General features: G+C 33.5%; 1 protein-coding gene across 1 annotated transcript; it reads right to left on the bottom strand.

The window, feature by feature from the left end:
- Nucleotides 1-225: 225 nt before the first annotated feature.
- On the bottom strand, nucleotides 226-25,037 carry Hpgd (15-hydroxyprostaglandin dehydrogenase). Its single transcript, XM_026389739.2, has 7 exons — nucleotides 24,863-25,037; nucleotides 24,455-24,578; nucleotides 21,312-21,418; nucleotides 14,585-14,681; nucleotides 4,076-4,152; nucleotides 1,741-1,904; nucleotides 226-618 (listed from the first exon to the last, which is right to left on the bottom strand). The coding sequence occupies exons 1-7, from the start codon at nucleotides 24,953-24,955 to the stop codon at nucleotides 480-482; spliced, it is 801 nt and encodes a 266-aa protein (XP_026245524.1). The 5' UTR covers nucleotides 24,956-25,037; the 3' UTR covers nucleotides 226-479.
- Nucleotides 25,038-25,916: the final 879 nt, after the last annotated feature.

Here is a 25,916-nt window from a genome sequence, read left to right as displayed (position 1 = left end):
AGCTTAAAGATGGCATGTAAGTAAAAATTACTAGTACTAAACCTTTGTCATTATTAAGTAGCTTTCTGCTTTTGAAGTGCAAACATAGAAAATGAGTTTTTTTGCATCTGTTTTGATTTATATAACAATTCAAGTATCTCCTTTAAAAGGATTTTCTAAAAACTTTAATATTTATGAACCACAGATTTAAATAATATTTTCTGGAAGGCAGAATATTCCTTGAATATCCTTTGTTTTAATCCTGACTTACACTATACAGTTTAAAAACCTAGCTTTGGTTTGAATTGTACTTTTTAATAGTTTATCATAAATTTTTATCCACAGACTCAGTTAATCATTTAGAAAAAATACAACATCTGTTGTGTGAAGGAAAGCTTCAGACTATAACATTTCATTTAAAAAGCTATATTCAAATAAAGATGTGGTCTGAATGTAAGTCATTTGTACTTATTTTCAATTATGGCTGATAACTAAAATGTTCATTGGGTTTTGACATGAGATGGAGTTGTGTCATAGTCCTGAAAATGAATTCCTTTAGAAGTTGTGATCTTCATTATAGCACCATTGAAAGCATCGTCTTCAATGAGTGTTAGTAATCCATTGGCAATCATTGATGGGCTAAAAATAAAGGAAATATTGGTATTATGAAACTGAAGAATGAGGTATATTGTCACTTCAAGTTATATCTTGAAAAAAAGTCTATGACCTTGAAAGTATAATAAGAAAATATATATCATTAAATTACTGTTATCTCCAATTAGATACTAATTAAATTATAAGATAAATTTAGTGGTAGATCCCATGCCTAATGTTTTGTAATTTGGGTAGGAACTATTTGTTGTCATTCTTTATATTGAGAAGATAATTAGTTTCTCATCTTTATCATATAAGTAGATCTTAGATTTATCAGATACAACTTTTTTTTTTTTGTATCAGGAATTGAACCCGAGGTGCTTTACCACTCAGCCATATCCCCATCCCTTTATATTCTATTTTTAAAATTTTGGGATAGGGTCCTGCTAAGTTGCTTAGAGCCTTACTAAGTTGCTGAGGCTGCCTTTGAACTTGTGTTTCTCCTGCTTCAGCCTGGTAAGTTGCTGGATTACAGGCCACCACACCAACAAGATACAAAATTTTTAAAGGGAAAATATGATGAATTATAGGTGGCATTTATTGAACATCTTATTTTTTACCATTTGCTAGCCATTTTAAGTACCCTTCATTTATCATCTTATTCAAGTCTTTCCAAAGTCTCTAAATTTGTTTTAGCATTATCCGCATTTTACATGCCAGAATATTGAAGCATCTAGAGGTTTGATGGATATGTTGATAGTCAGTGGAGGAGTCAGGATTTGATCCCAGTTCCAAGTGAAAGCTTCAGCCACTCTTACTCAGAAACAATTCAGTGTGTGTGTGTGTGTGTGTGTGTGTGTGTGTGTGTGGTCATTTGTTTCTATGAAAATGTTTAATTATGTGACCATAAAAATTTCATAAGGGTTACACTTAAATATTGCCTAAAATTTAGGTAGACAAGGTATAATTTCAAGGCAAATTTCATAGTGTATAAACACATTCTATTCAAAAATTGATAAAATTGTTTTCTTTCAAAGAGTTTGTCAACCCCAACTTTGAAGCTTGCAATAATTTCTCAAATTTAAAAGCTTACTCTTCCCTTTTATTGCTTGTCTATATAGTATTTTGCTTCATTATTTAAAAGAAGAGAAATATAGTTTTACTTACTCCAAGATTCCATAGAATTTCATCAAGTCTTTGATGTGATCTTTATATTCTATGTATTGTCCCATGTTTTCTTCTTTTTCAATGGATTCAAGGATGGGCGTGTTGACAAAGCCTGGACAAATGGCGTTCAGTCTCACACCACTGTTCATAAGGTTAGCAGCCATCTGCCAATTAGAAGCAGAAGCCAAACTGAAATTAAAGTTATTAAACATATTGATATAAAAATTGCTAATAAGATATCCTCTGACTTGTAACTACATAACAATGACTGGTAAGCAGAAAGACAGGAAAAGAACATATACCTAAGTACTGAATTCATTCCTGCAGATCTTACCTAATTGCTTTTTTTTAAGGTAATATTACTGGACAACTCCTGAAAATACTTAATTCTCTAAGATGCTCTTATCTATTGAAGTTGAAAGAACCGGAAGCTAAGCAGCTGAGTCTTAGAATTGATATCTAAAGCTTTCTTTCAAGATTGTGGTTGTATAACAGAAAATATTTGCTTAGAAATACTTTTGTGGAAAATTTTAGGACCTTAATGGATTTTAAAGATACTTTACATAACTTGCACTATCTGGAAAACAAGTGCTATTTTCAGGTTAATATTTATTGGCATGATTTTCAACCTATTGATTTACCTGAATCATTTGTAAAATAAAATACAGTTTATTCTCATTATTTATTTGTGAATTCCATATTTGCACATTTGAACACTTGCTAAAATTGACTCATCATCCCAGTGAACAATACTTGTGGAGATTTTGTAGTCACCTGTGGACATCCTCGAAGCAGTTTAGGGTCACAAATACATATATTCCTGCTAAGATTAAGATTCACCTTGCCCTGTTTTTCTTTTATGCCTTTTGTTGGTAATTATCCTATTTAAAATGGCCCTCAAGTACAGTACAAAAATGCAGTTTAGTGTTCCTGGGTAAGATGGCTGTGGTATGCTTTAGAGAAAACTTGTGAGTTAAATAATGTTCGTTCAGGCATAAGTTATAAAAGATGTTAGCCATAAGTTAAGTGTTAAATAACATATAATAAGTAAGTTATATTTAAATAGAAATCATGTATAAAACAAGGTTATTATTGAGTGTTTGATAAAAATGTGATCACAGGCTTTCTGGAACTTAATCCTTTTTCTCCTCTAGAAGCAATGGTCCGCACAGTCACTAATTCAGTTGACAAGCAACTTCACAGAACATAACTACTGCAAATAATGAGAATTGATTGCAAATGTTTCTGGTCTAACTGTGAAGTTTCTGATCTTTTAGATTTACTTTGTTTTGTCTTACTGCATTTAAAAAAAAGGTTGAACTGAAGATTAAATCTTTGCAAACCCAATAATAATTTCTAATTCATTTAAATTAAAAGTGTGAGAACTGTTCATCTTTGCCTTTGAGTGAACAGTTAACTTTCATAAATTTTTTTTCTAGCATTTTTAATTTTGTTAACATTTTTCTTATCTTTCTGCTCCTCTCTCACTTAGAGGAACCACCCAGAAACCTTGATTGTTTTTCCCTCTGTTATGCTTGTGCTTTTTAATACATTTTCTAAATAGCAGGCAGAATGATTTTCTTAAAATGGAAACATAGTCTTATCACTCTTATGCATAAAAGACCCACCAGTAGCTGCACTCAAGAGTAAAATCCAAGCTCACACTGTCAGCTTTTAAGTCCTTTTTGGTCTGCTCTACTTACATCTCTGGGACTGTCTGATCCTAACATTCTCTTTCCTTTCTAGGCTCCATTCAAGCTGCCCTTATAAAAAGGCAAGCATTTTCACATTAGGCTATCAAAGCATGTGGTCAATTAGGTCTAAAACATGTTTCTAAGCTCTGAATACCCTTCACTGTAGGCCTCCAAGGCAACCCTGTCCTTGAGTACTCCATCAAGCCTGATTGGATTCCTCCTTCAGCCCCAAACACTATTTTCATCATATCTCCAGGGACAGGCAATGTCTTCATGTTCTACTTAAGAAGCTTGAATTTGGTAATGCTGGAATTTGGAGTTAATTTTGAAAAACAAACAGTATTTCTTCATTATTTATCCTTAAGGTATTTTTCAATAACATACCTATGTTTAGAATCTACTTCATTTTAAAACGATGTACCTTTTATTTAGTTCTCCACATGATCTGAAAACGATTTTTTTATATAATAAAAGTTGATATAAATATTATGCTTTCATCTTTAATCTAGATGTACTGAATTCTTAATTTATTTTCCTCTACTTTATAAAGTCTGTGTTCATATAGATGTATAAAGAAAAATATCAACAACTAAACAAAATATAAAAAAGAAAAAGAGATATCGTTGTTATTGCATCCTCACCGCTGCCGAACGTGTGAATCCAATTATGCCGTGCTTGGAGGCACAGTAGACAGGCTGCTGCGCAACAGGCATGAGTCCTGAAAAAGAGGAACGAGAGGCTTAAATAATTTGATTAAAAAATGAGACTATATCCAATAATGACTGTGCAAGTACACGTTTTATGGCCATTTCAGTTTAATTTGGAAAATACACTAAAATAAAACCTGGTGACTTTGTAAAACTCAATAGCCTTAGCACAGCTTCTCTCTGTGACCTCTGTAGTCCAGAATTTATGGTAGGTAAGTTACATCTTCGTGCAGCCAAGAGTGATATGTAAGTTTTTCTGCTTCCCTGGCTTTCTGGAAGTCAAGGAAAATCAATTCCATTGAAAGCAGAGAATCATCTTTAAAGACAGTTAGTTACCATGTACTTTTCAGTTTTTAAGTTCAAATTTTCAGAAAAGTATATATTCAACTTTTTTTTTTTTTTTTTTTTTTTTTTTTGTGAATGGGATTGAATCCTGTAGGGAGGTCTACTTCTGAACTACATCCCCAACCCTATTTATTTATTTATTTATTTATAGACAGGGTCTTTCTAAATCCCTGAGGCTGGATTTGAACTTGTGATTGTCCTGCTTCCTCTTGCCAAGTAGCAGGGATTACAGGTGTGTGTCACCACACCCAGCTATATTAAATGTTTTTAAGGCTTCCAAATAGTTGAAGGATTTTGAATTGCTTAAGAGGAACTTAGAGATTATAGTTCTTCATTATAAGTTAGTATGCACTTCCCTGTCACCAATTTGCCTCATGTGATCACATGTAATGCCTCTAAGAGTTTAGTAAAATTAAAAATAAACATCTTTTGATGTAGGTCTGTTATATATGGGTAGGCTCTTGTTCCATGATTTAAGAGAAGAAGAAATAAAAATTTATGTTCTTATTTTATTTCTTGTCATAATTATATAGTCAATAAAAGAATATAGATTGTTAATTTTCCCCAGGTATATAATAGTAACTGATTAAATTCATGGTCTGGACAAAACCGAACAGTATTATAGTATATTCAGTGTCTTTTCTCCCTTAATTCCTGGTCTAGCCCAATCATTTAAAAGGAAACCAAAGGACAAAAACAAAACAAAAAAACACCCTATTTTACTGCAGTAACTATCAAGCATATTTCTTATTTATTGTCAAGACAAACTATCAAATTTAACTTTAGAGTCAATTTTATATTTTAGTTTCTAGCTAATTTCTTAGATTAACTTGGCTTAACACTTCTTTTGTAATTTGTAATTTCTCTGAGTGGTCTCTGATTACTATGGTATTAGTATCAAATGTCATGCTAATAATACTAAATTATTCTGCTGAGTGTGTCCATCTCCACCCAGCTAACTAGTTTCAGAACACCACCAATCAGTTGAGAGTGTTGTGCCAAAGTTCAGCAATAAATGCAGACCTTAACCACTCCCTTGGTGCCTTCCAGGTCTCAATTTATAAAGTATGTTTGCTCAAGAGCAGTTTAAATCCCTAAGGATGGTAGATCACACATGATGTGTCTACCCAGTGACCTCAAAGTACCATAACATGTTGGTTATCTTGCTGGTGTTTTGGTTAAACAAAATGTGTATGTTAATTAGATTCATCAGTGTCAGCAAGAATTTATAATGTCTCCACAGGATTCAGAGGTATATTAAGAATATGAGCTAAAGGAAATAATAGATACAGCCAAACGTTATTGAGTTTTATTCTTATATATTAGTCTTTGCTTTACCCATTCCTTAAATGTTTGTGAATCAAACGTAGTGGTTGTAGACAGTGCTCACACACTGCAGGAACAGGTGAACCTCAATGAGAGATAAACTAGTTGACAAAGTGGCAAAAAAAACCACAAGAACATTGTTCATAAATGTTATCAAAGATGGATTATGAACAAATTTTTGTTACATATATGAAAATTATGAACTTCTGAACCCAAGCTAGTTCAAGGAGTCTCAGAGGCGAAATAAATCAAACATTGCTTTGTTGGTTCTGGAAATAAACAAACACAAAATATATAATACCTTTACTTTAAAGTAGAATTATAAGTGCAACCAGAATGTGAAAGAACTTATTAGCATTTTTTAAATGGCACTTGGTTTTATGAATCTTGTAACATTCTAATGACATTTTCATTACTTTTCTACAAAATGTTTCCCCTTGCATTGCTTTCATTTTCTAATATTAGATCAAAGCTTACAGAAACCAATTTTACACATTTAGGAACTAAGCTTTCTTTTAAAAATTTTATAGCTTTATTGAAGTATAATTGACATACAAGAAAGCTGCATATATTTAAAATGTGCAATCTGAAAAGTTTTGACATGTGCATACACCTGTGAAACCATTACAATAATCAAGATAACACATATTCACCTGAAAAGTTTCCTTGTACCTCTTGAGAATACCTTCCTTCTGCATTTCCATTTTACCCTATCCAACCACTGATCTACTATGTTACCATGGTTCATATTTTCTAGAACTTAGGTAAATGTAATTTTATAGTATAAGTTCTTTTTGGTTTAATTGTTTCTCTTACAACAATTTTGAGATTCATTCATGTTGTAGTGTGTATCAATAGCTTAGTATTATTCTGTTTTTCAATTATCACATTTAGTCAAGTTGTAGTTAATTTGGTTAAACAGAGTATTTTCCTTTAACATCCCAAACATGTATATTTCATCAGGCTAAATAGGGAAAGAAAAGAGATTTTTTTTCTTTTTTCTTTTTCACAACAATTTTAGTTGGAAGCAGAAATTTTCCAGAAATCCAACATTTTCTATCAGATCTCAAGATCAATTTTTTCTTTCAAAGTGTATTTTTATTGTGGTTTAGCTTAAGTATTGGATAACCATACTTCCATTATTTATCTTAGACCCGAAACATCAGCATATAATATTGTTCCTATGTGCTTCAAATAAAATTGTGTTCTGATGTTGGTAATAAGGCTCAGCACATAGAATTGTGCTGGATGGGCATGGTATGACTCTGGGGACATAGTGTAAATCATGCACCCTAAGGTTTCTAAAGTTCATAACTTACAGGATTACACAAGGCAGCTAACTCTAATAGAGGAGGATGACTGAACAGAGAGAAGGAGGAACAAGCCGAGGTAAGAAAAAAAAAACAAGCTAAGTGCTATATCATAGAAATTAAGGATGAAAATAATTAAGAGGTTTAAAGTGGTCATTAGTATCAAGTGCAGAATCAAATGAGAATCATTCTCTTTGAACAGGCTTCAGAATTACCTGCCTAAAAATAATACCTCTTCTGGTCTTGTACCTTTATCCAGCTACCACCACATTTTTCTTTAAAGGAAAAATATCCTCAAAAGTTATTACATTCATTGTGTCTTCTTTCCTTACCTCCCATTTATTCTACAACTCATTCTAATAAGGCTCTCTTTTGAACACTCAATAGACTATATATATATATCTGTGTGTGTGTGTGTATGTGTATGTGTGTGTTTATACAACCACATATACATACATACATAGTTATTTCATCAGCTGGTGGTTTAGTGTATATATGTATATAAATGTATATAATATATAAATGTATATACATGGAGATATGGCTATATATGTATATACACATATATACACACATTTGTATATATAAAGCGCTTAAAATACCTCAAAATTACTTACATAATTATAAAGTATGTATACATATACACAAATACATATAAACATGTAACACATCCTCCCTCCCACAAGCCCTCGCAACCACAGATCTTTTTATTATCTACTTAGGTTTGCCTTGTCCAAAATGTCATATAATTAAAATCATATGGTATGCAGCCTTTTTCGGGTTGGCTTCTTTTACTTATTATTATGCACTTAAGATTCTTCCATGTCTTTTCATGATTTGATAGTTCATTTCTTTTTGGTGCGGAATGATATTTCATTGTCTGAATGTACTATGGTGTCTTTATCTACTGACTTACTAAAAGATGGCTTGTTTGCTTCCAACTTTTAATAATTATGAATAAAATTGCTTTAAATATCCATGTACAATTTTTTTTTGTGGTGCTGGGTTTTTAACCCAAGGTCTTGTGCATGCAAGGCAAGCACTCTACCAACTAAGATATATCCCCAGCCCAATGTACAAGTTTGTGTGGGGACATAAATTTACAGTTCCTTTGTTTAAATGCCAAGGAACACAACTGCTGGACTGCATTGTAGAAATAGTTTTGTAAGAAATTGCCAAATTCTCTTCAAAAGTGGCTATACCATTTTGCATTCACACCAACCATGAATAAGAATCCTAATGCTTTACATCTTCATCAGCATTTGGGGTTCACAGTGTCTGAATTTGGCCATTTTAACTGTGTATAGGGTTATCTCATTGTTGTTTTAATTTCCAATTCCCTAGTGACATATGATGTTGAACACATTTTCATAGGATTGTTTGCCATCTGTGTAGTATCTTTAATGAAGTGGCTATTACCCATTTTCATTGTGTTTTTTTAAATTTCCTTTTGTTGAGTTTAAGGTTTTTATATATTGGACAACAGTCATTTATTGGATATGTCATGTCTTGGATAAGCATTTTCTCCTAGCCTGGTACGTCTTTTTATTCTCTCGGTAAAAAAAAAAAAAAAAAAAAAAAAAAAAAATTAATGACCAAACAGCATAAGAAATGACATTTTGATAAAATGGTAAATTCCTTTTATATGCATTTAGTTTACTAATGTTTTCATTATACCCTGTACTTGATGGCACTAACTATAGTACTGAAATGAAATCACTCCTATTAAAATTTTGAATTCACACAGATATATTTTAAGGAAAGAAAACTACCAGAAGACATGACAATAAGTAGTACAAATCTCACTCTCTAGAGCTAAAGACAGAGTGAGAGGTTCATTTCTATATTAGTCTAGTCTTAAAATTCTTTCTACCCATATTTGTAAAGAGACAACTTCAATCTCTATATCTCATAGAAGGTAAAAATCTTAAAAGATTTTATACAAAAACTGCAATCTCCTCAGAAAGACAACTACACTGAACATGCAAACATTTGCTTCTAAATGAATAGAAACCATGTGAAATGAACTATATAGAAATACTAAAAAAAAAATTCAACTTAGGAAAATAAATTGTGAATCTAAGGAAGCTGCTTATTAGAGTTCAGCAGCTGTGCTTTTTAAAAGCAGGAATAAAAATCTCCCACACTTTTTTGAAACCAAAAAAGAAGCTGCTTACCCATTTCTCTATTTTTAACCACCACTTCTCTATTATGAGGAGAAAGGGAGAACTAGTGGGAACTATTCACCTATGCGCATGAAGCTGGCCAAAGTAATGCTGGACTTCCTCATTATGCTATATTCCTCATAACAGAACATCTGTTCTGATGATACTTTTCCACTTCATTCTTAAATCATCCATAAAGTTAGGCTTTAGAGTGTGAAAAAACACTAAAGAGTACATAAACTTTCATAACCAGTATATCTTTCATAATAAAAGTCTTCCCAGAATGATAAATCTAATGGTACTTTCCAGTGATAATTCTCGAAAGTTGTTCCTAGTGTTCTTCCAAATTCCTCCTTCCTAAAATTTCAGTCATTGCTTGTGCTAATATCAGAGGAAACTGAGATGTCCTTTCCTAATAGGTCTTCATTTCTGATACTAAGAGAAGCTAAATATTTTATGCATACTTCAAAAGGCTTGTTAATAAATATTTAACCTTTATCACTAATTCTTCTAATATGTGTCTTCCTAATTATTAAAAGAGCAAAATGAACACCAGTCTCCATGGAATGGCATAGAGAACTAAGCCAGTACTAGCAGGAGGGGTGGCTCATATACTCCTGACAGTTGGCACCTGAGCAATTAAGACCCAGACAGTACTAGAGTAGTTCACCCATTCTATTTCATATGCTGAAATATAATGAAAAAAAAATCGCTTTTATTGCCACTGTGCTCATTCTTATTATGCTTTTCAAGTTATGTGACCTATTGGGGATTAACTGTAAATCAATCTATATTGTAGAAACTTAAAAAATAATTTAATGCACTATCATGTTAAACAATAGTTTACCACAATGCCTGGATCTTGGCAGTTGCTAAATAAGTGTTAGGCCCCTATCATTATAAGGTGCAACTGTGAAACCAATTTTTCTTTTTGCTTTTGGCGTGAAAATAAAGAAAAGTGATCGATGTTTTACTTTGCCTAGAATATCTGGTTTGTTGGGACATTTCAGTGCAAATATTGTTTTTTAGCTGTTGGGATATTTCTAATATTTCCAAAGACCTTCCAAATTAAATAAGCTTCTATTTCAATAATTTATGCCATGATGACTGTTTAGTTTTGCAGTCTTGGAATTATATAATTCTTGGGATAGAAACTTGCCTAATTACCTTTATATCCTCATTTCCTTTAGGCAATTGTTAACATATATGTTAAACCTGAATTTTTAATTTTAATTAGTAACTTAGTTCTGTTTTAACATTATGTACAAGCTAATTATTTTATATAAAACTCATAATACAAGTGGACATGTCACCAGCTGTTATTTAGACATGATAAAAAAATTTCTATAATTTTCAAATCTTTTCTTGATTTGCTAATGTTATAAATTCTGTGTAAATAATACCCTCATGGTATCTCCCACAAAATATCACTGAGTGACTTATTTCTGAGACATAGTGAATGTTCCTAGGGAAAACTAAAGCTACTGAGGTATGTAGGCAGTTTTGAAAAGGACTGTTGGGTAAATTTCTTTTTCTGTGATAATTATGTTTCTTTCCTGTAGTTTGAAGCAACTAAATATGTAAGAAGCATATCTGACTTTTATGGGGTGTCTTAGAGGATAGTCATTATTTATCTGCATTAAACCAGACTTCATTCTTCTCTGTTGTTCCTTCCAACATTTTTTTTTAATAGTTAAGGACAAATGTGACAAAAAGAGCGCATGATTGTAAGTTGTAAACAACAATGCATATGTAAGAGTCCACGTGTTCAACAACAATGAGAACAACTTCTGGACTCCAGACCTGGGCACAGTCATCCTCAGTATGCTGAAGAATCTCTCTCCACTTTACTAGTCTGTTTGTTAAATCCATTAATTGCATTTGAAACTCTGTCTGCGTCAGTAGTCTTTACTCATTAACTTCTCTGCCCAAACCAGTATGTCAACTTAGGTTTTACTACAACAGTGAAGGACTCTGCTGAATCAATCAAAGGGATCATGAGGATAGACCCTAGTAGAGCTGAATACTGCCAATGGCTATGCCTTCACTAGAGTGAGCAGAAAAAAAAAATCAATAAAGAAGGAAGTTTTGGAAAACAGAAAACAAACATTATAAGAACTTTGGCTTTGATAATCCCTCAAAGATTGTTTTGGTCATGTGGCCACTCCTATGTGCTGTGACTCAAGGGCATAAAATTGTTGATACCGTTTCTGAGAAAATGATAAAGACTGAGGTGTCCTTTTTCCCTTCTTCTATTAATATTATAGTCTGAATTTTTTATCAAACTAATATCACTGTGGGAAGAACAGAGGTTCTTGATTAATGGACAAGATACAAGGCAATTTTTTTATGACTCTTTGTGAGATGAAGGCACATTAGTGAAAGAGAGGTAGTAGGGATCCTACAGATTGGCCTCCAGAAACAAGGAAACAGAATATAGACAACATACATGTGAAGTTGGCACTATGAAGGGAGGATGATAAGGACAAACTAAAAAAGATAACAAACCAAGCATTTTAGGGGGTTGCCTTGCATGTTAGGACACAAATTAGAGGAAGAACAAGTTTGGAACACTATAATATTAATTATCATAACAATGCCAGAAAGGTAATTTGAAACCAAAGCAATCTTATCATTGAATTTATACTAATTCATCATTTTATCTACATGAATAGAGAAAGACTCATACATGCTTCCAGTCTGAGACAGTTAAGAAATTTAACTCCCAGAGGTGGGTAGTATGGTAAAGTAAACTTTTAGACAAGAAAGCAAAATGGACAATAAATTGTAAGCCTTAAATTGCTCTTTTCAATGCCATGTTTGAACTTTTGACTCTGGTAAATTCCTCAAATATTTGAAGGACTTTACAATGTATACACAATGGGACCAAAGCTTAAGATTTTATGGAAGGTTTAATCATGAAAACACATACATTGTCTTTAAAATGGTACCCACTTGCATATTGAATGTTCCCCAAAGTTTCATGTAGTAAAGGCTTGATCTCCAGGGTAGTGCTATTGGGAGGCAGGGAAACCTTTAGAAAGTAGGGCCATTTGGGAAGGTCTTTAGGTCATTGGGAGCACACCTTTGAATAGGATTGTGTCACTTCCAATCCTTTCTTTCTTTTGCTTCCTCACTCAGGATATAATTGCTTTGATCTACCACACACTAGTGTTATGATGTGGTGTCCTTGTAAGAGGACCAAAGTCAAAGACTGCCTTAATTTAGACTGGATCTCTAGAACTTATCTCTTTATAAGTTACTTATTTCAGGTATTTCATGATAGTGCAAGAAAGCTAATACATAGGTAAATAGTAAGTGCTCAATAAATGTTAATTATTATCATATCTTTAAATATTTTCATTGTATAAAAGGCAGTAGTACTACATTGCATCCTCCTATTATTCCTCTTTAAAGCAAGTAAGCCTCCTTGCATGGTGTAGAATCTTTCCCAGAGAGTCCTAAAATGATCCAATCCTGAAGCTTTCCAAGTGTTCCCAAGAATATAATCAGTGCCTCCAGTGATATAAAAGCAAGGAGCTCTCTGTATAGTGTTCATGGCTCTCTAAGCTTTGCTAGCCCTCATAGCTTCATATAAGAATCCATAGAATTATCTTTGGATCCCAGTCCCCAGGTTTTTGTACATTTACATTTCCAAGAAAATATTAAATATTTCTTTTTAATTCTCCAATAATTTGTATGAATTTCTTATAATTTTAAAATAATTTTCTTTTAGAGCAGTGTAAATTTAACTTTGAATTAGGGCTAAGCCAAGAAAGTGAAACTTCCTGTTCTCTAGAGCTCACATCTCTCAAGTATTGCTCATGCTCTTAACTTTTATTTGAAATGTTATAATTTATAAGTATGTGTCCTATTAGGAAAAGTAACCAGATTATCCAGAATGATTTATAGAATTATGTTTGTAATAGCTTTATGGATGTCATTTTGACCTGAAGCAATAGAGAAAATGAGAAATTATTCTATTTTTTCAGAACTTGTAAAGGAGTTCTCTAAATGTCTCCTGGCAGCAGTGGCTTAAGGACCATCTGACAGTGATTTTTAGAGACATGAGGAACAATGCTGAGAACCAGACACTAATTTAGTCACAGGTACCTCCAAACTTGACTCCCCAAATACCACTGGGGAGAACAGGGTGGGAGGCGGTGGAGAATTCCTACTCTGAAATCTCCACACTAACTGAAACCAAGCAGGCAATTTAAGAAAGCCTCTCTTTTTGGACACGAGTAGTTCATATTTGCTTTCTAATATTGATCAGTTTTCTTAAATTTAATAATTTCACTCAAACTCTTCAAGAATCATTAATGATCTTTTCCTAGAGTTTTAAAAGTAAAGTCACTTAGCTAAGTTGCTCCAAAGATTTCTGTCAGCAGTTTATAATTGCCATTAAGGAATAAGATATCAGCTGATATTAAATCATACTGTTCTTGAATGAAATATTGTCTTGGATTGCTTGCAGGCATCAATCCATCAATATTCTGTGTGACAGATGATCAACACTCCACTGAAATAATTTGTTTTTTCCTTTGCACACAGCTAGAATATACGGCCCAAAATGTGATCCGTGAGATCAAGTTCATAACTGGAACATGAGCAGAAGTGAAGTTTGCCATTTCTGGGATACAGGTTTTAAAAGAGTAACTACACCTCCTCCATGCTCTTTTCCTCTTTCTGCTAGAGAGAAAGGACTCCACCAATTTCAGAATACCCTGGAAGGCTCAATGTTGAAGATGTAGACCTGTTACCCAAGTTTCACAAATGACTACATAGAGTGCCCTGCAACAAGGATCTTGTCATGGGCTTTTACATGGGAGAGAAGTAAGCACATACAATACATAAACTCTGATATGTTTGGGGTTTATTTATTAGAGAAGTTTAGCACATCACTATATATATAATATTTTATAATTATATACTTTTACTAAAATAACAGAATAGAGATAGTTTAACTTCATTTCAGTACTTTCTACTTTGTCAAAGTGACTTTTACTTGCCTTATTGCTTAGGAGTATCACAATAATCTTTAAAAATAGTAAATCTGGGGAAAACTTATAATTTTAAAAAAATACAGTGCTAAAATGAAATAAAAATATGCAACTTAAAATAAGCATATAGTTCAAATACTTACTATTATGCTGTAGAAATATCCGTAGAAATATAAAAATACAAAAATTTAAAGTCTTAATTTCAAACCTGAGTTAATCAATATACTTTAAAGATCTACTTGCATAGTCAAATTAGCAATAAGAAAACATAACTCTTAATATAATTATCCTTACCTGCTAAAGATGACATATTGATAATGATGCCACCTTCACCTCCATTTTGCTTACTCATGTAATCCAAACCAAGATAGGTTCCACTGATAACAGAAACCTAATCAAAAGGGATAAAAGGAAAAAGCATTATAGCCACTAGCCTTTATTGTATACAAAGTTGTTATTTTTTCATATATCCAGTGAGGTTTCTGCAAGTGCTGTCAATAAAAGAGGTTCTGTTTATTTGTTTTAAAGGTACTTATTGATTCTGGATTCCCTCTTTTGTTTGCCTAACAGTTTTGTAGTCCGTCATGTTTCTACAGAACTTTATTTAGTTGCCCAATATGAAATTTTATTATAAAGATTGGATTCAATAGGGTTTTGTAACTTTAACTCAATTTCAGTATCTTTTGAGAATTCTATGCCTTCTTTTTCTTTTCTTAATAGTGGCTACAAAATTTATTTACCTTCTCTCTCTTTGGTTCTCATATTCAAGTATGAGATATGCCCATTCATCTGCACATTCAATTCTCTTGGACCTTAGAATATAGAATAGTGGCTACTCTTGATTTACTATAATTTTCATTTTCTCCTCTTTTTTTTGAATAAAATCCCATTTGTTCTTGTATCTACATTGTCTTCATGTACAGTAGGAGGAGTTGGCACTGGGGCACATGTCTATAACTTGATTGCAAGTTTGAGGTTGGCCTCAGCAACTTAGCAAGATCCTATCTCAAAATAAAATAAAGATGTAGGGATGTAGCTTAGTAGTAGAACACCCCTGGGTTCAATCCCAGTACTATCACCACTACAACAACAATAACAGCAACACCCCAAAACAGTAGAAGATGATCTCTCCAGCTTCAGTGTATAAGCTGATTAATCTAATGCAGTCACAGAAGTCCCATTCTCCCTGACAATGGCTGGTTTGAGACAGCGTATAACCCAATTCTCAACAGAGAGACTTGAGTGGCTGTCAACTGGAGGTGGGGATGGGAGAGAGGGGGTGGTGAAGGATAGGATGCTGTGGAGAAATTTTTTGTTGTTCTTAAAATTGGGAAGAAATAGTTACATTACTCCCTATGCATTGCTTGTATATGTGTGATGAATGGAACAGACAGTCATACTGCTAGCATCAGGAAAAAGAAGCTAAGATAAAAGATGGCAGGTGGGTGAGAAGAAAAGACACTGGGTCCTAACAATATCACTGATGTTCAGTATCAAATAATCCTGAACTCTTGGGTTGTGTGAAATCACATCATTGTTTTGTCTAGTTTGAGCAGAGAGTTTCTGTTACTTGGACACGTGGTCTTCAGTAATGTTTATACTTAATTTTATTCAACACTGCTTATAGCTATCTTTTTGGTAGTTTACTAATTAGCTACTTACCTCCACATGTAGGAATTCTTCCTGCTTTTATTCTACTATTTAAGAATTCACTACTACCAGAAATGACCTGTGATTTAAAACTGATATTTGAAGCCTTATTTTATTTTATTTTTTTTTAGATCTAGGAATCCTTCTGTCTTCAAGCTCAGACTTTTAAAAAGTGAAAATTCTCTTTGACATTTCAATTTCTATTTTTCTGTCCTTTACAATATCAAAGAAAATGATTTAGTAGGTAATGAGTCTGAAACTGAGGGCATGTATTTGTGTTTACCTTCTTTTTATTTTAAAAGGTCCTTTTGGAGTTTTCTTGACAAGTATTCAGAAATGCCTCTCCTTCCTAAAAGTAGTTCTAGAACAGAAAACCCAATTGAAGATTCTATTCACTTAGGCCATGTGTCAGTTTGAGATGAAGTGGGCTTAGGGAAGATGAATAAAATCTTTCACATGATTCCTTTGAACAGTAAATAGAAAGCAAAGTTTATATAAGAAGGAAAAAATGTAGATGGCTAAAATTACTGAAGTCAGATTCTGTTAGTTTCTGCCCAAGTCTTCAGCATGTCTGAACAGAATTTCTGTTTACATGCATTGGCACTAGGCTTTTATTACCAAGTATTCACAGCCTTACTCCATGATTTTGTGCTTTCAACATAAAAATGCAGCCAGATAAAAAAAATTTGGAAAGATTTAAACTTTATTTTACATTTTTTTGAAAGAGAATTTATTTTTACCTCTTTGGTAGAGGAGAACAAGGGACTATTTTTCTCTTATCATTTGAAGAACTGAATCTACAAGGCAGGTCTAAATCTTTGGTTGTGATATTTTTCACCTCTTTTTGTTTACAATAACACTCTTTTCTCCTACCCCAGATCATACACATGTACACACACGCACACACACACACAAGGAATTGTTAGAACACTATAGAATAAAATATTTTTGTTAAGAAATGGTTTCTTTTGTCACCTTGTGCAATGTTTATATATCATATAGATTGGGTCATTACAATATCACACATCTAGAAAAAAAATTACAGTCATTTTCAAATACAAACACACAAAGTAACTTGAATCTATGACATCATTTTAGTCCACTTTGTGAAGGTAGTTAAAATTCTGCACTTGACTCTTAAAGAAAATATTATATTTAATTTCATATAGAGAGTAAAAAATTCTTTAATTATTGGCAAAACAATTAAATCAACATGTTTACTCTATGCTTTTGGTTAATGAGATAACTTTTAGCTGTAATACTGAAATTTAATTGCTTTGAATTCCAAATATTGTTTTTTTCCCCACTAACTATAACATTCTATAAATTAAAATCACTCTCATAAATTCCCTTACGCTGGGAATAATTTTCTAGTAGTAAATATAAGTGGCCAAATGGTAACAGACTATTTATTGAACTCTCTTATCAAGTATCATGTCTTCCTATGATACACAGATGTGCTCATGGGCACGTGTGTGTGCATACACACACACACACACACACACACACACACACACACTTTTTTTCCACTACTGATATTTTTAATCTGTAAATTCTTCATTTCCATTTCCCCTATCTCATCTCCTTCCACTGCGTAGTTCCTCTTAGTTTATTTATAATTTTGCACTGTACTGTACTTGGAAAATATTCAGACATCTAAATCATGCGACTTTGATTTTCAGAGTCCTTGTATTTTGTCCAGTCCAGTTCTCAAACAATATTAATAAAGATGATCATTATTTCCTGAAAACCCTTTTCATCCTTTTTTTTCACTGTTCAAATTTTCCCATTTCTTTCTTATTTTAGCACTAAACTTTACTCTGTTCCTTCTTGCTACTTATAATTTAGCAAACTTGTCCCAAGATAGGTCAAATGCATATTTCAATATTACAGAGTAGCAATGGCAGGAAATAAATACTAATTTAATTTGCAATCAACTGTGTCAAGAAAAGGGAGCAGCACATGTAAGAATAATGTTCCTATCCTTTTCCTCAACTACTCATTAGAGGAGGGCAGAGGAAGCTCTCATAAAACTCAGATAGTGAGAAAATGTATGTTTTGATATTTGAAGGAACACAATTTGCTGAATAAATATTATGCAGTAGCATGGTGCTAGATGCTTCACAAAAACTATGGTCTATTTAAGCTTAGCCATCTTCAGAGGTAAGGAGCTTATCTTCCCCCTTTTACAAACTGGGGAATTCTATATCAGAGAAATTAAGTAACAGTTTATAAATTGTAGGTTCAGGACTGAACTTTAGTTTTGACTAAGTCCAAATTCATATCTTTTCCACAGCAAATCTTTAGGCAAAACTAGTTTAGTTTGGGGGGCATGGGGAATCACCAGCAACAGCCATTTATTTTGTTTAATTTTTACTTGGATATGCTAAAGTACTCAATATATGTTCATTATAGGTCCAAACTAGATTATAATTTCCACCTGAATGGGGCTGAATTACTTTGTTTCATTAAAGTTTCAAAAAGTTAAAAATTACATTATAGAATTACAATATTACACAATCACCAAAACTCAAAGTTAATTTTACCTCTGCCAGAGTGACTTTTAATAGCTTTGCAAAGGCTCATTTTTTTTCCTGAACATTCCTTGAGCAGTTATAAAGAACACCGCTGCTTCTAGCTTCAGATTGAGGAGGAAGCATAGAACAGTCTAGTGAAATAAGACTGGGAAGAGGTTTAGTGTATCTTTCTTGTGGGAAGAGTGGCAGATGAAGAATAAGGAAGGGGTAAGTTTGGTAAGTAATGAAAGTGGAAGGACAGATGACACTGTTTGGCAGCACTTATCTATTAGGAAATCACCTAAATATTGTACTAAAACAGGGAAATGAATATCCATGCATATAAGATATATAATGGCCATTTATCTAATAAATGTGAGGACACAAAACAATAGTTCTTTACCTTATAAGAGTTTGTGATTTACTAGCATAATTACATATGTATTAAAAGAATTTTAATAAAATTTGTAAATTTTATTAACATAACTAAATGTTAATAAAATTTGTCCCTTGGGATCATAGAAATATGTTGTATAAGATTTCAGGAGAGGGAGAGATATGGAGTAGGGGGGTATAGCTCAATGTTAGTATGTTTAACATATTCAATTCCCTGGATTCCATCTTCCACTAAAAAAAAAAAAAAATCCAAGGAAAGATATGTGGAAAGATATGAGGAAAACTCCATGTTATGCTCAGACATGGGAATTAACATGGAAAAACATGCAAAAGAACAAACATGAACATAAGACCAGGGAGGCAAAAACATACAAGCAAAGATTACATAACTACACACAAATGTTTGCATTACTCTGAGATAATAAAGTTGAAAAAAAGAAGGATTCTTTAGACTCTGATTTACGTTGGCAATGGTTGTATGTAGCAGGGGAAGTAACAAATTTTGAAGCTATGAGTAGTAAAGGTTATGCCTTGTTGTAAGTAAAATTAACTAAATGCCATCAATCCTTAAAGTTAAGCAAAGAACTTGTCTATGTCAGCAGAGTCCCAAGGAAATTTAGGACTAGCTTAATTTCGATGGGGAAGAATCCAGGAGAGTTAGTTGTAGCCAAAGAGATCACAATAAAAATTCCTGGTTTGTAAGAATTTCCTATTTACAGATGATGTAGGTACTTTCCAGCTTAGAGCAGGTGCTTATTCATTCTTACAGACTTAATTAGAGCAAATACGCTCTCTTAGCTGGATGAATACAAATCATTTGAACCCAGATCTTTGTGATAACTACCTCACTATTTTCATGCTTCTCTCTTTAACTCTCATCATTGCACACTGTTTTTGACTCAGAAAAAAAAAACCCAGGAGGTGTTCATTATGAATGCACTGTAAATAGGATCTTTATACTCTGATAACCTCTATTTAGAATAATATATGTAGTGATTACTGGTAAAAGTATTAAAAGTATAAGTAGTAAGGCTGAAGGGAGAATAATATTGCATATTTTTTTGTGATTTTTTTCACTGGGATAGCTAGATTTTAAAAAATTCTTGTCATTTTATGTGGTTTGGGAAAATGACATAAGTTTATAAATCATTATTTAAAATTGCGGTGGTACTCAACTGGCTATATATCCAAAATTTTTGTTTTATCAGGAAGCAAAGGATGTGAAAAATTATGGTTTTTAATGAGCCAGGGGTAGCAATTAAAGATTTAAAAAGTATGATATTTTTACCAACAGAAAGTGATTAAAGCTATCCAGTGGATTTAGGAAAGAAATGAAAACATTAAAAAAGTACACATTAAAGTACAAAAGAGAAAAGTAAGAACAAATATAAATGGCTTAAATTCACAAACATAAAAATTCATTCCTAGATGCAATTTAAAAAATAAGATTTCACAATATAATAGCAAGAGACAGATGTAATATAATTGTTACTTTTATCTGCAAAATAAAGGAATATTAAAAGAGATATCTAACCAAATGTGAATCAAAAGGAAATCATGAGATACTAAATTTTAAATCTGGAAATACAGAACAGATGTAAAATATTAGACAGCAAATTGAGGTATAACATTTTAAATACAAACCAAAGATTAATAAATTATACTCACTAGCAATTAGCAATTTAGGCTCTGAATATTATATTAAATTAATATATAGAGTCTAAACTGACAGAATTACTTAAAGAAGTAGGCAAACTGACATTTGTCATTTGAAATATTTGTTCAGAAACTGACAGATCCAGGAGATAAAAATTAGCCAAAGCATAATTGAACCAAATAGGAACACTATACAAAATAAAATTATTAGTTACTATCATTTACAAGCAGGGACATAAATATTAAATTAAATATAAACTAAGACAATTGTTAGTTAGCAAGTTGTTTCTGTAAAGCATCAAGTAGTAAATATTTTAGTCCATAGGTCTCTGTCTTAATACTCAATTCTTCCATTAAAGCATGAAAGTAGCCATTGACAATATATAACCCGAATAACTGTGGCTGTGTTCCAATTAAACTTTATAGATGCTGAAATTTGAAATTCATATGCTCATGTATTTCATATTATTATTTTTAACCATTTAAAAATCATTTTTCTCTTGAAGGTCATATAAAAACAAGATGGAAGGCCATTTTGAGTTGTGGTTTGGAGTATGCCAACCCCTGAGTTAAACCAGCAACTTTATTTTTTCCTATTTCCTGCTAATATTTTAAGACAAACTTATTTTCTTAATTATGCCTCTAATGTCTTCCTATTTGTAAAAGGAAGGCTTTCTGTAACCTCCAATTTTCTATGTTGCAGGTCATTGTTTTGTTTCTCTGAATGTAACATGTTTTATTTTCTCTATGAGCATCATGTCATTAAATAGTTTCAGGCAATCAACATGGCTAAGATAGCTTACCAAATTAATTTGCAGAGTTTTTTCCCAGTTTTTCTCATTATTCACTCCAGCATTATTGACCAAAATGTCCAATCTTCCAAAATGGTCTACGACTTTTCTGAAAGTATCTAAAAAAAGATATAGATATTTTTTTATTTTCCATATACACATTTAAATCAGACCCAATGCCATGAAATGAATTTTTCATTTATTCACCCTCATAGAAAACTATACTCACAAGTTATGAATTAATTCCTTGTTGGTTGTATGATAGACAGACCAGCAGTATCAGTTAGCTTTACCTGGAAGTTTGTTAGAAATGCAGAATTTTTGGACACCATATACCTACTGAGTCAGTATTTTACTTTAATGTATTCTTAGATGAATTATATGCACACTAAAATTCTATAAGTGGTAACTTAATGGAGTAAGTTTTAGAGAATCGAGCATCCTAAGCTAAGAACTCTTCGAAGTCAGTTTTGACAGATAGCATCCCCGTATTCCTAAGAAGTTATTTCAGCTCCATGGCGTAGACTATAATAGACATCCTTTTAAAATAAGGCATATTATATTTATAATATGTTGTATTAATACCAATTTTCTTATTTTCCAAATCCATTATGATATTTTTAGGGAGTTTTGATATCCTAGTAAATGAAAGTGTCCTTCTCATTCAATTGATTCCATTAGGTTAATAAAACCTTCATGCATACTGTTTAAGTTTTTCTTTCTCATTTTAATACTACTTTATATTATTAGTTTGTATAAAAGTATATGTAATCAGGGTAAATCTGCATAGATTCTAAGGCCTGAATGCTACTCATTACATCATCTAACCAAATATCCAATTCTTGAAAAAGCTCTTTACCAGTCCAAACCAGGCTTTACCACCTTAGTACTGAGAAATTCATTATTTCTCAAAGCAGACTTTTATGTAGCTCTATTGATTTAAACTGCCTCTGTAGGCCTCCTACCATTCATTCTAGTTCTATTACTTGAGACTATAGATGACATTTGTGGTTGTTCTTCTCATATGTCTAGAATAACATATGAGTTCCTTTCAAAAAGTAGATCAACACAAGCTTTATTTTGATTGAAACCAATTCTTAGAATTAACAACTACCAAACATTTGGGAAGACATGGGTCAGTCAGTTCCTCTATGAATAAATTACTTTGCAAGTTAATTGCTAAAGACATTGTAGACTTTCTAATACAAGCCCTTTTATACTCACTAAACTAGAATGGAAAACAACAACAAAAATAAATAAAAACTTTTTCATAGAACTTCAACTGTTTCTTAAGACCTCAAATTAGATTCAGAAGAGGTCATCCAGGAAATATTATTTCTTTATTTTTCCCCTTTCTTGCTAAGTATGTTCTATTCTTTGTTATTCTACAGACACAGCCCCACTTTATGGGAAATTAGGTTGTTAATGTGTATGTCTATTTTTCCTTAATTTGCTTTCTTCATTCCAGTCTCCAGTGCATTCCTTATATTCTGCTTTCACCAATGTATAATTCATCATACTATTTCTGACATCACACTGAGTTCTGGGCTCAAGTGACTTATATTTTATATGCTATGGTACTTACTCTTTATAATTTACCTAAACTCTGTGTTGCAGTCTGTTAATTTATAAAATAAGTTATGTTTATATCAATTCCCCAAATCTTCAGCTCTGCATTTAAACATTTTAATGTGTCTAAACAGTTTTAAAAGCTGTAGGCAACATTAAGTTTTGAAACTGACAGAATCAGTGCCATAATTTCCTTTGATACAAATAAATGATCATGTCCAGACAACATGTAGATTTCTTGGTACAAACATGCCTCCTCCAGTCAATTATTATGTCGTTTCCTCCTCAATCATTTATCCTGAAGGCATGTATTTACAGCCTAGGGACTAGTTTTAAATACTGGGAAACAAAACAAGTGAGGTTAAACATAATGTGTGAAACCACATAACTTGAGACAGAAATGGCTTTCAGATTATCTATATTGTTTCCTATTCTACCAGCATGAATGCTGGGATTTGACATGACTCTATCCTTGAACCAAAATATAATGTGGAATCAACACAATTATCTTCTGGCAAAATATGTTCTACTAGCACTGTCTTTATAGACTTGTTCTACTCATGCTTGTAATCTATATTATAGGTCTGTTCTACTGATGCTTGTAATCTATATTATAGGTCTTTATTATTATTTTCAGATTTTGATGATAAAATTTCCTTTAAAACTATTTTCCTTAACTTTAGGTACACTTTCTTTAACACACCAGTCCATTTCCATTCTTATAGAATATACCAAAATTTTAAAAGGAATTCACTCTTTGGTGTTCTTTTTAATAGGAGCATGAATGAATTTTCTGGAAGCTTTCTGACCACTGGATTAAAAATATGCCTAGTAATTGCTCAGTATCTTTAAATAAAACTTTGTGAAATAAAAATATTTTATCTTTCTATTTTTTTTCCTCCAGGAATTTTTTTTTCATGCAAATCTAGCATTCTATACCATGGAAGCTGTTTGTTAAGTGTCTATACTAATATTATCCCTGATATTTCACAAATAGATAAACAAAACATTGATGAAAAGCTGATAGAGACCTTTCTTCTGCAACTCTAACAATGTATTGTTATTAGTAAGTACCACTTCATGAGGGTGGGGGGACAAAATGCCTGGTTAAAAGCATCTAGCACATCTGTGACCATGATTCTAGAATTTGTGTTCTAATAGGTTTAAAGAAAAAAAAAGTGACATTTGATTGTCATTGAACTTCACATCTTCCAGCTCTCTAAGAGAAGTTGTGTTTGCCACAGTTCCTGATTTTAACTTCGAAATTCTGTCTGCAATTTCAATTATTTAATAATCATTGAGGCAGAGCTGTGTTTGGATATACAAAGAAGTTTTGATTACATTATGCGCTGCCAAATGACTAAACTAAAAAGATTTCTCAAGCCGTTTTGCCTTTCCTTGGTTTTTATGGCTATTGGGTTGTCAATAGGAAACATAACAGTCTAACCCACATTTTGGAGCTTGCTGCACGAGGTAGCCAGACCGGCTGGCCCTCTGCCTTGGCTGGCTCTCTTGCCAGCGTTGCCTTCAGGTTGTTGCTTGTTCAGGGAGTGTTCCCAGTTGATGGATTGATTCCCCTGACTTACCTCTCAGTTGTTCCTGGTCAGCCACATCACACTTGATGAAGAGAGTCTTCTGAGGTTCAAACTGCTCGTCTAGGGCAGCTTTACACTCCATACCTGCTTCAAGATTCCAATCCACCAGCGCTACCTATAAACAAGAGGAGAGGCATCAAGGTCCTGCGCAGCTCATGAAATAGACCAAACAATAAATAAATAAGACGCTCCTCTCTTAGACCTGAAATAAGGCAGTTAAAGTTCGGATTCTCCTCTGGTAGCTTTCGAGGTCTGCTCAAGGGTCTCAGCCTGAGCAGCTTTTGGAAATGGCAAGGCATGCGCGCCCGGTGCGCCTCGCGATCTTTCCTGGCGCCCCCCAGGCGGTGGGCGAACTTTGGAGTGGGCAGAGAAGTTTCAGCGGCCGGGAGCTGCGCTTACCTTGGCGCCCTTGTGCAGCAGCGCCTCTGCAAAGGCTCTGCCTATTCCCTGCGCTGCGCCGGTCACCAGCGCCACTTTGCCGTTCACATGCATGGTGTGGTCGCAGCTGCAGCGGGCGGTGGGCGAGCTCCGTGTCTCTGCGCGGCCGCAGCTTTTATGGCCCCCTGAGCGCTCGCTTGCTGCCTGGCCCCGCGGTCTCCTGCCAGTGGGCGGGGATGAAACTGTCAAGCCAGCGCCGGGGAACCCGCACTGTGTCACCTGCCCCTGAGCGCTCCCCGGGCTCCGTCCGAGCTCCGTGATCTTTTCCCTCCAGACTTGCAGACTCCGCCGATCCTGGGTCAGAGCCTCCCCCCAGCCTCTGCACGAGTGGAGGAAGAGCAGAAAAGTTCTTTCTCAAAGAGAGTTTCCTTCAGTGTCCTAAAGACCAACCCCAGAGAAGAGAGAGCTAGACTCGGGAGCTTAAATGACTCTCCGGCCTCCCAACAAACAAAAACAAGCAGAAGAGCAAAATTTTGCTCTTTTGTCTCTTATGTTCTTGTGTGAGTTCCGTTTCGTGACCATTAGGGTGGAGGTGAGGGAAAGAAAACATAACGAACAACGTGGTTTTTAATTTTTTGTTTTTACTTGCGTTTTTGACAATTTGTGCAGATAATGGAAATAAGTCAATAGAACTCTGAAAACCTTGACTTCTATTATTTCAAGCCTGGAACTTTAAGAATCCTGTTAGCATTTGTGTTTTGGATCACAGTCAATTGTTCGTCATCTTAAGTGCACCACAAGAACTGTCATCATCTACTCGCACAGAGCTTCTGAGTCGCTGGCGAAGTTTTGCTTTAATGGAATGAATGCTTACTCGCTGAATCACACTGGCTTTTAAAATACAGGACAGAGGTTCTTTGCCCTCCAGGAACTGAAGTCCCAGCTTTGTGAGAGATGGATTCAACTAGCGCTAGTCTGCTGATTGGTCTCTTTCTTAGGTTAACAGTGGCAAACTTCAATTTTAATTTTGCCAGTTGTATTGATAGGCATTTATTTTCAGAAAAAAAAATGAAAG

Source organism: Urocitellus parryii, chromosome 14 (assembly GCF_045843805.1).
Source record: "Urocitellus parryii isolate mUroPar1 chromosome 14, mUroPar1.hap1, whole genome shotgun sequence".
Classification (NCBI taxonomy): domain Eukaryota; kingdom Metazoa; phylum Chordata; class Mammalia; order Rodentia; family Sciuridae; genus Urocitellus; species Urocitellus parryii.
Note: the sequence above shows the minus strand (reverse complement) of the source record. Positions and strands in the feature narration are given on the sequence as shown.

What these genes read in the sequence shown, in the direction of transcription:
- Hpgd (XM_026389739.2), bottom strand. Translation starts at nt 24,955, where the DNA reads ATGCATGTGAACGGCAAAGTGGCGCTGGTGACCGGCGCAGCGCAGGGA. An exon ending in TGACCAGGAACAACTGAGAG is followed by an intron (nt 21,419 to 24,454) that starts GTAAGTCAGGGG and finishes ATCTTTTTTTAG; the next exon opens with ATACTTTCAGAAAAGTCGTA. An exon ending in GATTCACACGTTCGGCAGCG is followed by an intron (nt 1,905 to 4,075) that starts GTGAGGATGCAA and finishes TCTAATTGGCAG; the next exon opens with ATGGCTGCTAACCTTATGAA.